The sequence below is a fragment of the Perissodus microlepis genome, chromosome 14, assembly GCF_051167445.1.
Source record: "Perissodus microlepis isolate ML-2025 ecotype Zambia chromosome 14, ASM5116744v1, whole genome shotgun sequence".
In the NCBI taxonomy this organism is placed as follows: Eukaryota; Metazoa; Chordata; class Actinopteri; order Cichliformes; family Cichlidae; genus Perissodus; species Perissodus microlepis.
Genome location: NC_140474.1, coordinates 15,422,244 through 15,436,115, shown reverse-complemented (window position 1 = coordinate 15,436,115; position 13,872 = coordinate 15,422,244). Strand labels below are relative to the sequence as shown.

Sequence of the window (13,872 nt, the reverse complement as noted above, 5' to 3'; positions counted from 1 at the left end):
GTGGCAGCTGGGAATGTGAGGGTTTCAGCACAGGCTGCTATTTCAGGACTGGAAACAGTAGCAGGGCTGGCCGGGGAGGGACAGGCTCTGCCCACAACTTTACTCTGGCCAACACACTGGCTTAACCTCAAGTCCAAACGGAGGGGAGAAGCTGCTGTTTCCCGCCTGGGGTGTCCGTGTTCTCGGACCGCGGCAGATGGTCAGCGGACAGCCGTTGGTGGTGGCTCACTGCTGGGCTGAATGCTAGAGGGAACCAGCCGGTGCACCGCGCTTCTTCTTCTTTATCTCCCCTCGGTCGCTGATACGTCCCAGTGAAGTGTCACCCGTTGGTCCAGTATAACCTGAATGTTTCCCGGCGTGAGTAGCTCGGTTAAATGTGTCTGTTTTGCCGCTAACCAAACCAAACACGGTAACATCATCAACAACAAAAACAGCGACGATGGAGTGAAATCTGCGGCGGGGGGGCGAGCGACACACAACCTGCCGCGATTTCCTGCGCGTGAATAAATAAATGATAGAGGATACAATGACCCTGCTGTCTCTATTAGGTCGGATCATGCGTTATTTTCTGCTCAGACCGGAGACCTTGTTCTTGCTGTGCATCAGCCTGGCTCTGTGGAGTTACTTCTTCCACACGGACGAAGTGAAGACCATCGTCAAGTCCAGCCGAGATGCGGTCAAGATGGTCAAGGGGAAAGTGGCGGAGATGATGCAGAACGAGCGCTTCGGTGGGCTGGACGTCCTGGACGCGGAGTTCTCCAAGACGTGGGAGTTCAAGAGTAACAACGTGGCCGTGTACTCCATCCAAGGCCGGCGAGATCACATGGAGGACAGGTTCGAGGTGCTCACCGACATCGTCAACAAGAGTCACCCGTCAATCTTTGGGGTTTTTGATGGCCACGGAGGAGAGGTGAGTGGGGCACCCAGGGGGACATTAAAGTGATCTCCAGGGGGGCTAAAGTGTGGGTTTGAATGAGTTATGTCTAGTCCTTTTCTTAGACCTGCTTTTATTTCTTCATTAAAAGCACGAATGAGACTAAATGAAGCAGAGATCTTATTCTGTATTTTCAACCGAAGCTGTCCTCGTTGTACTTTTAAATAAAGTATAAATATGAGGGATAAAAATTAACTTTCTATAAACCTAAAATAACTTCTAACGGATAAAGTGATGTAGTCCACCCCATAAATCATTTATTACAGTGTATTAAGTTACATAGAGTTAATGTGTAGTGATAAAGGGGATATTTTCCTTCCTCAGTTTGAACCCTGTGTATTCTTTTTGTCTCTGTGGTAATTTAATCAAACACAAACTAATTCAGGATTATGCAACTCGGGGGAAGGAGAAACTGAACTAATGAATGTCTTGAATGTGTTAACACGGAGACTCTTTAAGACAGGGACTCGAGGTCGAGTAATTAGGCAGGATTCACTTTGACGTCCCGTGTCATTGTTGGGTGCAAGTTATGACTTTAATTAGGACAAACCAAGTGACACACACACATACACACACAGAGGCACAGCGACACTGGGGCTTCTGGGTTGTCTCGTTACAGCCCTGCAAACACACTCACCCTCCCTGTGAGAGAGTCTTCTTTTAGATCGCAAGTAGAGCCGCATGCTCTTTATTTCCAGCTTATTTCTCTCCAAAAACAATCTCTTATGGGTTTGTTTGTCCAAAGCAGGGATGCATCCCCCATAGTCTAACACAATTATAGCTGGAAGGAGAAGGATAAACTCAGATTTTTTTCAGATTCTATCCGGGGCCCCATACTGTGAGGAAAAACACAGATGACATCGATCACTAGTCTGCTGGTTACAGCCGTTCTCCTTTGCTTTCTGCTTCCTTGGTGCTAATTAATGTCAGGGCATCGAGGCAACAGCCTGACAAAGCAGCTCACAATGAGACCCTTAAAAAGTGCTGTCAGTTAAAGGGACAAAGAGCATTTGACATGATGCCACAGTCAGGCGGGAACATGAAAACACTGATTTATTATGAAGTCGAAGCATGCCTCTGCTCGGGCATTGTTTTCTGAGGCTTCGACTGTGCCCTCAGCTGACAGTGCTGATGCAACAGAGCCACCAAATAGAAAGAAGAAGAAGCATAAACTCCAATAGACTCTTCTCTTCTCTTCTCTTCTCTTCTCTTCTCTTCTCTTCTCTTCTCTTCTCTTCTGATGAGCCACTTCTGGTGGAGCTCAGTGCTTTTTTTTTTTTATTATTGTCTCACTGCAACAATCTTCACTCCTGAGGTTGACTGCTGTACTCTGATTGAGGCTGAATGATAACATACTAAAAATAGGCAGCTAAAGGCATCGAGGTGGCTTTTCTACTAGGGGAAATTAAATTTTAGGCCGCAACGCTGGATGCTGCAGCTTTTTGACCAAAAGTGGTCATTGGATTGGGTTTCCCCTCATGGCCTCCTTTCCTCCTCTGTGGAGTTCATTTTTAGCGATCAGTGGCCTAACCTGTTAGCGCTGCCACAGCTCACCATACATGTGTTTAAGAAAAATAAGTAGGAGATATGTTTGTTGATCTGCCAGGGGAAAAAAGAGAGAAAACGAGTGGGAGAGCATCGGTGGCGAGTGGGAAGAGCGAGAAGAGATGCTTAGGATTTGCCTTTGGATGTGAGAGTCTGCTTTATCGTTGCATGTCCATGGGCATCGGTTTATTCCCACGCCCTCTTTTGAAGTGTGGAAAATGGTTGCCAGTCAGCAGCCTTCGGAAAATAAATAAATAAATAAACATAAAAAACTTCCTCTCTTTGGTGGATGTAGATATTTTTATATTTATACTTAGCCAGAGGGCATTAAGCGGAGTGATGCTGTGTGGCCCAAGGCAGCATCAGGATACTGGCTGTCTCAGCTGGCTTGTTAGTGAGGTGTCAAATGCTTCAATTTCTTTACACAGGCACGTATGCACACACACTCTGCTCATCCAGGCCACATATACACAGTCATTAAAGCAATGTTGGACTTGTGCCAGCATCTTTTTAGCATCCAAGACTTTAGCCCTTCTTGGATGTTTACAAATCCCGTAATGGACAAAAATGTAAAGTCCACTTTCACTGGGGTGTGAGTATGCTAAAATAGAGAATTACAATCAACTCAGAGGAGGAAATTGTAGTTTAAACTACAATAAAGGCTGCCACCAGTGGTTATGTTATATAATTGATTAATGTTAACTGATAACTATTTAATTACAGGAAATAAAAAAAAAAAAAGTGGCCTGTGTTGATGTCCAAGTCAGGTAAAAAACGTGATAATTCCATAACATAAAGAAAAGCAGCCAATGCCCATTACTAAGAGGCTACATGTGTGTGTGATGTCTGTCTTTTTAAAGAAAAAAGACATTGAAGGATTTATCAGAACAGCTGACAGTTTACCTGCATACCAGCTCTGGTTGGTATTTATAATATTGATTCATCATCTTGGCTTCACAAAGCTTTCAATTTCTTCCTGCAATCCGTTATTGTTAATGCATGTAACGGTGCTGTGAGTGAGGGCAGGCACTAAACGCTCTTGTAATTACTGTATCCTATTATTGACAGGCAAACAGATGCTTTCTTGCCAAGAAATTGATCAGTACAAGATTGGTATCTTTCTCATTCCTGCTTTTAGTGGTGGAGCTGGAAAAGGCAGGTAGTAAGCTTCAAACAGCTTACATAGCTCTTCTCCAAAAAGTCAAACTGAATTAAAAAGCTGCATCCATAATTGCTCTGTATTTACAGTCATGTAAAATGGTTTTCACCTGACATGATAGAGTCCTGTGGAGAAACTACTTCTTATCTATACCTTGTGATTAGCTCACAGACCACTATTTAGCAGCATTAACTTGAACCAGTTGTTTTTTGCATGACTTTATCAGTGTCTCACATCATTGTGGAGGAATTTTTTCCCCAGTCTTATTTGCAGGATTGCTTCAGTTCATTGAGGTTTGTAGGCATTTGTTTATACGCAGCACTCTTAAAGCCCCACCACAACATTTCAGTCAGGTTGAGGTCTGGACTTTTTTACTGGCTCATTGCAACATTTTTATTCTTTTTTTTTTTTTTTAATATTCTGTTGCAGATTTGCTGGTGTGCTTGGGATAATTGTCGTGCTAGCACAACCTTTATCTGTCAGAAATATGGTCTCACGAGAAACTCTAGAATACTTTAGTATACAGAGGAGTTCATGTTCAGACTTGGTGACTGCAAGGTGGCAATCGTAGCTCCTCTACTGCCATGCTTGACAGCTGGTATGAGGTGTTTGTGCTCACATGCTGTGTTTGGTTTTCTCCAAATCAGACATTCTGCATTACAGCAAATGTCTCCACGTTGGTCTCAGCTGTCCAAAGGACGTTGCTCCAGATATCTTGTGGTTTAATCAGATGCAGCTTTGTAAACCTATGCCGGGGTGCCATGTTCTTTTTAGAGAAGCTGTCCAAACAAGCCACACTTGTTCAGTCTTTTTCTGATTCTGCTGTCATGAACTTTAAACATGCCCTCTTAACATTGCACGGTCTGAGTTTTTGGGGATGCCCATTCCTCAGAAGATTGTAGCTTAGTTTTAACCGTAAACTAAATGCTCCAGAACAGCAAGCTTACCAGACCTTCCGCTTCTATAGAGGTGCAGTTTACCTGGCTGCAGTATGGATGAACTTTGTTTCTCTCAGGAGTCCGGTGAGAAGCTTTACTTGTCACATGGCTGGTTCTGTGTAGTGAATTACTTAGGCCGTTTACAGTAGACGCAAAGTATGGTACAAGGCCTCACAAGAAGTAGCGTACAACTGATGGTCATTACCCAAGCATGGAATAGAAAGAAAACCATAAAAACATAGACAGGTGAGAGGAAGAAGATCGGTGCATCCAAATGTAAATGGCTGCAAAATTTGTTTTTATATTACCAAACTGCGCTGTCCAAGTGTCCAATAGTTTTTGTGTTTAGCCAAAGAGCTCACAATACAAGACTACACAGAACTGCCTGAATGCAAGTAGTGAATGAGTGCATGATTTGATACAATAAAAGGTCTGCCCACCCGTGATAACATGATTACTTGTGCATATGGCTGCCCGAATATAAAGCTGATAACTTCCACTCAAGGCAGTGTTTACTTCCTGTTTTTGCTCTGATTTTTATTCTAAAAGTTCTGAGTCAAAGTGGCGATTCACATCGTCATCGCTCTGATTCTTCTTTCAGGATGTTGACAAGCTCACCGCCGTTCTTTGTCTGCCATCCTTTTCCCAGTTACAGAACCTCCAAGTCTTCCTTTGTGCTTTTTCTCACTTCATGATAAATTAAGTTTAGAGCGTGAGCCGTTTCTTTAATGTTGCTATCTGTGCATTCTGCTGAAAAGCACATCATATGCCAAATTAAGATGAATTCAGATGGCCAGCCTGTACTGCGGTGCGTTTTCAGCTGGTTGGAGGATAGAAGGTAGCGACAGAAGATGGATGTCTTCATTCGTTTGACTCTGTTGATGTTCTGCCAATTCACTGGAACCAATCAGTTTACTACCAGATAAATAAATTATCAGTGAGCGATTGATAACATCTGGAAATCTCCTTTTTTCTTTCATTATCTTTTTGCATCACAAACCCCACTTACACACACACACACACACACAATGCAAATTCAATTTTCAAAGTGTTAAAAATCGGTGTTTAATGTGAGCATACCTTCGGCTGTCCCCGTCATATTAGATACTGGCTCAGTGAGGAGATTTATCAGTTAAATGGAGATTGATTTTTAGCTGACACGTGGGAATAACCTGGGCTCTCTGTCCATTTAATGGCAACATGAGCCATTTGTTCCTTTACCAGGATGTAGAGAGTGAGCCATACTTCACTCCTCCCCGTCTCACTCTCAGGTTGTGGCTTCAGGCAGTGCAAAATTACCTTAACTGTAGAGCATAGAGAAGACATTAACTATAAGCCTGTTTAACTTGAATGCGGGGGCTTTCTCTTGCCGTCTGTTTCCCTATCCTTTTAAGTTTTTGTTCTGTGGATTTCCAACACAGCTCGCTCTCTCATGCTGTTTCGATCAGTGGAGTTTGTGAGTGGGTTGTGATAGATACGGCTCCTAACTGTGAAGGAGGTGACTGCGGCGAGTTCAGAGCAAAGAAGCACAAATAACGTCGAAGCCACAGGGACGGTGATCATTTTTAGAAGACTCCCTTCAGTCTTAGCTTGTCCTGAGTTTACCTTTGCGTCAGTTTAAGGCTAAACTTGCTTTCAAGTTTAGTGCAGTTCCTTGAGTTGCAAAGAAGACAAGACTTTTAAAAGGGATCGATGATGGTTCTGAATGGTTTGAATTTGAGGTATTTTAATACGGCTATGTACATGTTTGTGTTTTACCCCAGAAGGGTAGATACCGAGCCGTTTGAATTCCTCCTGAGCTCACTCTCACTGGAGAGATGAAAGAAGACTCGGCATGTGACTAATTGCACTGTTGGCTTTACAGGATTAGAGAGAGAGAGAGCAAATAGAGAGAGCGAGAGCAAGAAGGAGTAGCAAGACCAAGGACACCAACATGTGCCTGGGCGTATGAATATTAATGTGTGTGTTGCAAGCTTGCAGAGTAAGCAGTTGGAGAGAGGGGCAGTTTGATGTTAGAGAGAGAGAAGACTTGAGCAAGAAGCTCAAAACCACCAAAAACCTATTAAGAAGAGCCGCCTGCTTCACATCAAGTGCCTTCAGAAAGTTTATATAACACACTAAGCATGCTCCAGTGTCACATGAATAATGCTGAATGCAAACAATCAAAAGGTTGTAATCAGCTATATTAAGTATTATTATGTTAAAGGAATTGCCCAACTGTTTTATTCACCTCTGCTCTTCTGAGCTTTTAATAGTTCAACTTTTTAGTTCACTTACACTGCTCTCATCAGTGGTGCTTTTGGGCAAACAAAAAAAGCTCTAACTGGACAGTACAGATGATGTCTAGCAGCTAAGGAAAGCAGCATTTTCTTCAGGATTTTGCCCAAAACAGCTCTAAAGCAAGAGTAAATGGAAACTAGTGTGTGAAAATAGTGCCAACGTTGACAATAAATCAGTCATTGCAGACTTCAGATATAAATTTGTCTCATGTGGTGCACCGGTTCTGCCAGCCAGCCCATTGCCCACTGTGCTGTTTGCATGCTGGAACACACTACTGAGATTCATGTGGATTTCAGATACAATTTGCTGTGCTTGCTCCTGGGTTCGGTACGCTGGGGAAGCCCGTGCAGAGCAAAACAGGGAAACATTTGAAAAACCCTCATGCTCTTCTTCTAAATACAAGTTGCGATGATAAAATTCTGTTACTTTGCACATAAAAAAAAAAAAAAACCATACTGTATTTAAATTTGGCTGTTCTCTCCTCGAAGGTCGTCTCCCCGGACTGCTTGCAGCCCACTTGTAGATCTCAAACTTGTTCAGAAAGTGAAAACTTTAGTGTCAAATTAACAGACCTTCAAATCAATGACCATGACAGCTGATGACAGCTAGGTTATGCCGAGAAGGAAATGCTAATCTCTTTTAAACGTCAAATCAGTCATGGAGTTGTGCACTGAGAATTCACTCCAGAGGGTAAGATGGTGCAAAGCTCTTCTGTAATGTCCTAAAATTTTATGCTGTTTTGGCCACATGAGTATAGTCTTTGATCACCACCCGCCCTACACGGTAGATTTGGTTCGCTGCGATTTTGTAATCTCTCCAAAATGAAATTTAACTTGAAGGTTTGTTGTTTTGACTCAAGTCTTTATAACCACTCCTCCATAAGCGAAGAAGTCTGAACAGTGTTGTCACATCAAATACTCAGTTTTTTTTATCTTTTAAGAAAACTTTAAACTATAGAGCGCTTGACCGCTTGGGTATTAGTCACAGCGCGCAGTGGTCAAAGTTTAACTAGCCCTTTGATCAGTGCACTGACAGACCATCGTAGCCCAGTGCAAGCCATTGGAAATAATTGGATTCAGAGTGCAGTGGTGCTGCTGTAGTGTTTTCTGGAAGTCCGATGAGGCTAAAGCATTAGCAGCAGCTCTTAAACTGCATCATAAACTGCTTTTATTAAACTATTTTTAAAAAAAGAGAGAGAAATGGATCTAATTATAATCAGTACGACTGCTCATTATTACTCTTATCCTGTTGTACCCAGTTCTGTCACTTGTGATGAAAGCTGACACGCAACATTTCAGCCCCTCCTTGAATTCAAGTGAAGCAGAAAGTGGAGAGTACAGGGAGGTCATGCTCTCTCGGAAAATACTTGTGCAGCAGTGGAGAGAACAGACAGCCAGAGAGTTCTGCCGAAAAGTCTTCTGACCTTTTGGTAATTTGTCCCGGGTAGTCAGGTTCGCCTTATTTGTGGTGACAAGACTGTCAGGGAGCGACTGAGGAGTGGATTCAAGGAGTGAAACGCAGCAAATAAATGGACCAATGAGGCTGCTGCCTGTCAGCCAGCCTAAATGTTTGGCCCTGGAGTAAACATCTGTAATCTCCTCTTGTCCTCTGTCATCATTTTACATGAAATAAATGTTAGTACAGTCTTTCAATTGTACTAACATTTTCTTTGCCTCTGCATAGCCTTAAACCCTTCCACTCTCTTTAAAAGATAAGAGCATTTAGTAAAATATTAAAAAAATATATTTCTCAGGTTTGATGGGTGTGTGTACTTGTGTGTCAGGACTGTGCGTGTGTGTATGTGTTTGCCAACAGCATGTAGCACCAGATAAGAGGACCTTCTTCAGCCTCAGTGTGCCATCCTTCCCTGCTGGCACTGACTACTCAATAATTTAACACCCTTGCTGTCAAACACTTCAGCTAAACCCCACCAACTAAATATACAGCTTCCTCCAAGCAGAAAGAGGCCACAAGGTCACCTTTCACACGAACACGTCACATGACATCACGCTGTGCGTGTGGTGCTTTTTAGAGGAGGTCATTTGCAAAGTTTTAGCTTTGCAATGCTCGCCTTTTCTTTGTCCCCCACCACTTCACCCACTCTTAATCGGGCAGGGCTAGTCTGAGCTGTGATGTTGCTATATGGTGGGTTTAGTAATAGAGCTGTTGTGTTTTGGTGACAGCCCCCCCCCCCAACCACCCGTCTGTCACCCTGTTTTCCCTTTATCACCCTTTCAACCCCCTCTTTCCGACTCCTCCTCTCTCCGAGGGGGGTTGGCAGTGAGTGAAAGCCGCACAAGCTCTTCGTCTTCAAGGCCATGTCAACCTGTCCCTCCCGCTGCCATGCCAGCTGCTTTCCACGCTCATGGTGAGCAAGAATGCTACCCCATGTGATGCTTTTCCCTAGTTTTAAATACCAAAAGATGCATTCAAAGTATAGCTTTAAAATCCAGTTTCAAACATAGCAAAGCTACAAGTCTTGCTCTGAATGCACAATGCTCACCTACAGCAGCACTCAAAAGAAAATGCTGTTAGACTGTCTTATGTGTGTTTCTAGGTGATTAACAGTCTCTAAATCTAATCACATGGTTGGAACCCGGCTGCTGCATTTTGTTTTTGAGAGGGGCTGCATTCTCACGTGGATGGCTGTTATATAAAGCGCTGAAGTGAAAAAATGTTCACACAGCATTGTCTACAATTTGAATCCAGCTCCAGAAGCCTAACCCTGTATGCGAGCGCCAGCTACTTAATTGTTTGTTTGTCTGCGTGTGATTGGGAAAATAGACGAGTCAGTTGGAGTTTGCCTGCTCGCTGGCAGTGAAGGATGGCGGGAGAAGAATGTTGGCTAAGAGGAGGTAGCGAGCTGCAGCTGTTCAGAGTTAGCAACATTGGTGTGATTGTGTGCGCAAAGAGCCTGAGCCATGATATTTGTATAGCTCACAGTTGTGGCTCTTCCTCCAATTGGACCTGCGGGTAGGGCAGGTGCATCCTCCTAAAAAGAAAACAGGCCTGCTGGATGTGTGCCACTGCCTCTTATCAGTATAAATGCCCAGATGTGGAGTGAGCCAACTTAGATAATTTTTAAGCTTCCAAGGTCTCTCATAACAAACTGTCAAACCATTAAGCAATTTTCTTAACCAGCTCAGGGTTGCAGGAAGGCTGGATCTACCCATTCGGGTGAAATAGGGCGACAGGCCACCGCACACTCTCACATCCACCAATTTACCTGGGAGGAAATTAGCTTACCTGGAGGAAACCCACAGGGAGAACATGCAAACTCCACACTGAAAGGCCCCAGCCAACCACCCGGCAGGTTCAAGCCCGAAGCCTTGTTGCTGTGAGGCAATACAGAGTTAACCACTTAATCCTTGTTGCCCATAAAAGACTGAATGGTTTGTTTTTTTTATTTATAAAATGAGATTTCTCCCCTATCTCAATTTGAATAGTTTTTTTCTTTTTCTGTCAGTGTGTGTATATTTAAAGTTAGCATGCTGCAGCCGGTCTGCCAAACACATGTGCTGCACACATACTGGATCTACCCAGACAAAAGGAATGCAGCTGATATGAATGTTTGATTATTACACATGGTTTCTATTCAGGGGAAGAACGGTGAGCTACAAACCTTGGAATAAACCCGGCGGTGAACCAATCCTGAGCCAGGTTGTCTTTAATTTATGCTATAAGAAAAGCTCATGGGATATGATAAAAAAGACCAGACTCCACAGAATGTCATTAACTTGTGCTTGTGATTAAAATTGGGAGGCAGAGGGACGTTATGCACACATTTGTGTGTGTGTGTGATGTCCATTCATTCCCAGGCAGACGATCTATGTTTGTATATCAGGGTCTTGCTGGATCTCTGCCATGAAATCTTAATTATGGCCCTTTGAGATTCATGATTGTAGGATTTTTTTTCCCCTCATTCCCCCTGCACAACGTTCCTCAATGACTTTCCTGTTAAAAAAAAGAAAAAAAAGAAAAAGAGGCACTAATCTAAAACTAGTAAGGCTTTTGGGTGAACAATCTGCTCTGCAATCTTTAGATGAAGTTGTTTATTCTAAAGAGCAAACAGATGAGGTTGAAGATATAATTGGAAGGGAAAAATGAGGACGGTGTAGAAGGGTAAAGAAGCAGATTGAGGCTTTTTTGTAAACAGACTGGGGAAACGTGTACATGTTCATTAGAGTAACTGCAATAAATAAACGTAATCTTCCAATAGGATTGCGAGTTAATTCCAATCTTTATTGGTCTGACCTTTTTTGTTTGTGTAATCTTAAAGCATGCCAGCAGGGACTGAAGGGCACTGCAAGTTTAGAGCAAGGCCTGCACGTAGCCTGTCTGTGGAAGTGTGAGCTACTGAGTGCATATATGAAGCCTCATGAGGTGTTGTTGGTCTCATTCAGAGAGTCTGAAACAGGTTGGTGATATCCTCTAACACTAGTGACCTAAATTAGCTTCATTTTTTATAACAGCACCAAGTGCTTTCTGTTATAAAAAATGTAATGGCTTTTTTCTTGTTTAAAACTATCATTGCTTTACATCTCAGTATGTACCAGCATTTAATACTAATGTGGAACTCAAAACATCCATCTATTACTTTCTTCCTCTTTTCCTGTTCAGGGTCGCAGGGGGCAGCTGGAGCCTATTCCAGTTGCCGTAGTTCAAGAGGCAGTGTACACCCTGGACAGGTCACCAGTTGGTAGCAGGGCTAACACAGAAAGACAGACAACCATTTGCGCTCACATTCACACCTGCAGCCAATTTATTATCACCAGTTAACCTAACCCCGCTAACTGCATGCCTTTGGACTGTGGGGAAGCCATGGGGACATGGGGAAAACACGCAAACTCCACGCAGAAAGACCCAGGCCCAGAGGTGGATTCAAACCCACTGTGGGATGCAACAGTGCTAACTACTGTGCTGCCCTGAAATTGCAACATACAGCTTTCAAATGGATAACATGTTGATTGATGACGCAGACTTAATAAGTAAAGCTACAAGTTTGAAAACAATGAATATTAAAAAGTGTGTCTTTTGTGAAGGCGTACACACTTCAGCCAATGTACCCAAGTGGAAAAATGAAAGGGTTACAAATGTTCAACGGTTTTGATATTGCTTCTTTTATTTTACCACCCCCAAGTAATCATTCAGATTTAAAAACAACAGATCTTCACAGTGAAGGACCTTGATCCAGAGTGTTTGTGTCCATGCTTGAAAAATTACTCTGTGAATAAATTTTTTAAAAAAAATTACTAATTTGACCAAGAATTTAAGATCTTTCTGATTTTTAGTGTGGTTTTGGCAAGTCATTGGCCCCAAAGTAGTTATTGGACTAATATAAATTAAACTGTGGCAATGTGATGACTGCATACTGCCACATCCACTGGTACACTGCCAAACAGGACAAACATTTCACTGTTGTTGGAAAGTTTAGTTTTCTTGCCCTTGATTTATGTAACACAATCAGAGAGGCGTCTGATCGCTCTCAGATTCATTCTGTGGCCAGTTTTCTGAAATCCTTGGAACAATCATGTACTGCTGCCTCACTCTGATGATTGACCAAGAGCAAATCTGTCATGCAAAATATAACTTCAAATCCTTTTTTATTTAATGTACTATTTATGGTCTTTTAAGTCTCATTTTAGTAGTTTGCCTAAAAAGTTTTGCAGAATGCTATTCAAACACATCACATCCTGTGTGTCGATTAAAGGATCTTTCCTTCCCTGTGCTCTGGATCATGGGCTGGTGATGGCTTTGGATGGATGGGTAGTTTTAGAGGCAGATAAGCAGGAATAGTAATTGATTACTGTGGTGCAGAGGAACCTTATAGGGATAATGCTAACACCTCAAGGCTCACAGGATCCCTGCACTCTTCAACTCTGAGCTGAGGCTATAAGGAGCAGAAGAGACAGCAGGGCAGGTTAGATTTACCATAATCCCACTGGGGATAGTGGGATTAAATTCTCTCTGTGGATTCTTATTCTTTTTTTACATCATCCACATCCTGATCATTTGTATGCGTTTAATTGTTCAATTAAGCTATCTTTTCCTTTCTGGGGGGCTTTTTTTTTAGATTTCTCTAACCCTGTATCTGCTTAACCGTCCAGTACCTTCATCTTACCCAGAGAAATATGTATGTTGCCTTCTTCCTGAGTTGATTTAATGAGCTTATCCAGAAGCAGAGCTGGTAGCTATACTAATGCTGCTCAGAAGGGGAGAGATGCTTTATTGAGGGTGAGAGTAAAAAGGGGAAAATAATGGCTTGGTTGAAATGTGCCTTTATTTAGGGAAGGAGAGAGAAGGAGGACAGAAAGAGAGGGAGAGAGTTGCGGAGATGAGAGGGACTGACAGACGAGCTGAGAAATAAAAATGCTCCTGGCTTACAGAAGTATAAGTGAAGATAGTGGAAGAGGGAGCTTAAAGCTGCTGTTTGGAGGTGGAGAAAAGGCGGGCAAGAAACTATTTCTTTCAAAGGAGATGAGGATAAAACCGGATGGGCTGAAAAGCAGTGCCTTGCTCGGAGCCTAAAGATTTTCCAGGACTGCAGCAAAACTCCTGTTTGCACCATGTCTATGTAGGTTCACAGACTTAAGGAATCTGTCTGAAGCAAAGAGCTGACAGAAGCTAAACATAGCAAGTTACAAGGCTGAAGTGCCAGTGGAGCTTTATCATCTTTTGATCATAAGTCTGCCAGACCGAAGGCCACGGCACCATGGGGCAGTTCCTCCCCCTCAAGAAAGCATGCCGTACTTTTCCACCTCTTTCGGCCTGTTTTTCATCTCCTCTCTCACACTTGCTCTGTGCCTCTGTTGACCTTTCCCTACAGTAACTGTCTCTGTTTTCTCTCCCTCTCGTCCCCTCCCTTCCATCGCTGCATCCACTCCCCCCCTTCCTTCCGCCTCACCTACTCATCTCTTCTCACTTTTGGATCCCCTCGTGATCCCTTTTGTCCGCAGAAACAGAAATCAAAGTCTGTCATTCGCCCCGAGTGTCTTCAGCTTCGTGCTGGAGGTGCA

General features: G+C 43.0%; 1 protein-coding gene across 1 annotated transcript in view; it reads left to right on the top strand.

Annotated features, from left to right (window-relative positions):
- The first annotated feature begins 1 nt into the window (after position 1).
- ppm1lb (protein phosphatase, Mg2+/Mn2+ dependent, 1Lb) overlaps positions 2 to 13,872 on the top strand; it is a 52,923-nt gene continuing 39,052 nt past the window's right edge. The window contains exon 1 of the mRNA XM_084951723.1: positions 2 to 910. Within this exon, the coding sequence (XP_084807849.1) occupies positions 512 to 910 (399 nt within the window). The 5' untranslated portion in view covers positions 2 to 511. The remainder of the gene's footprint in view (positions 911 to 13,872) is intronic.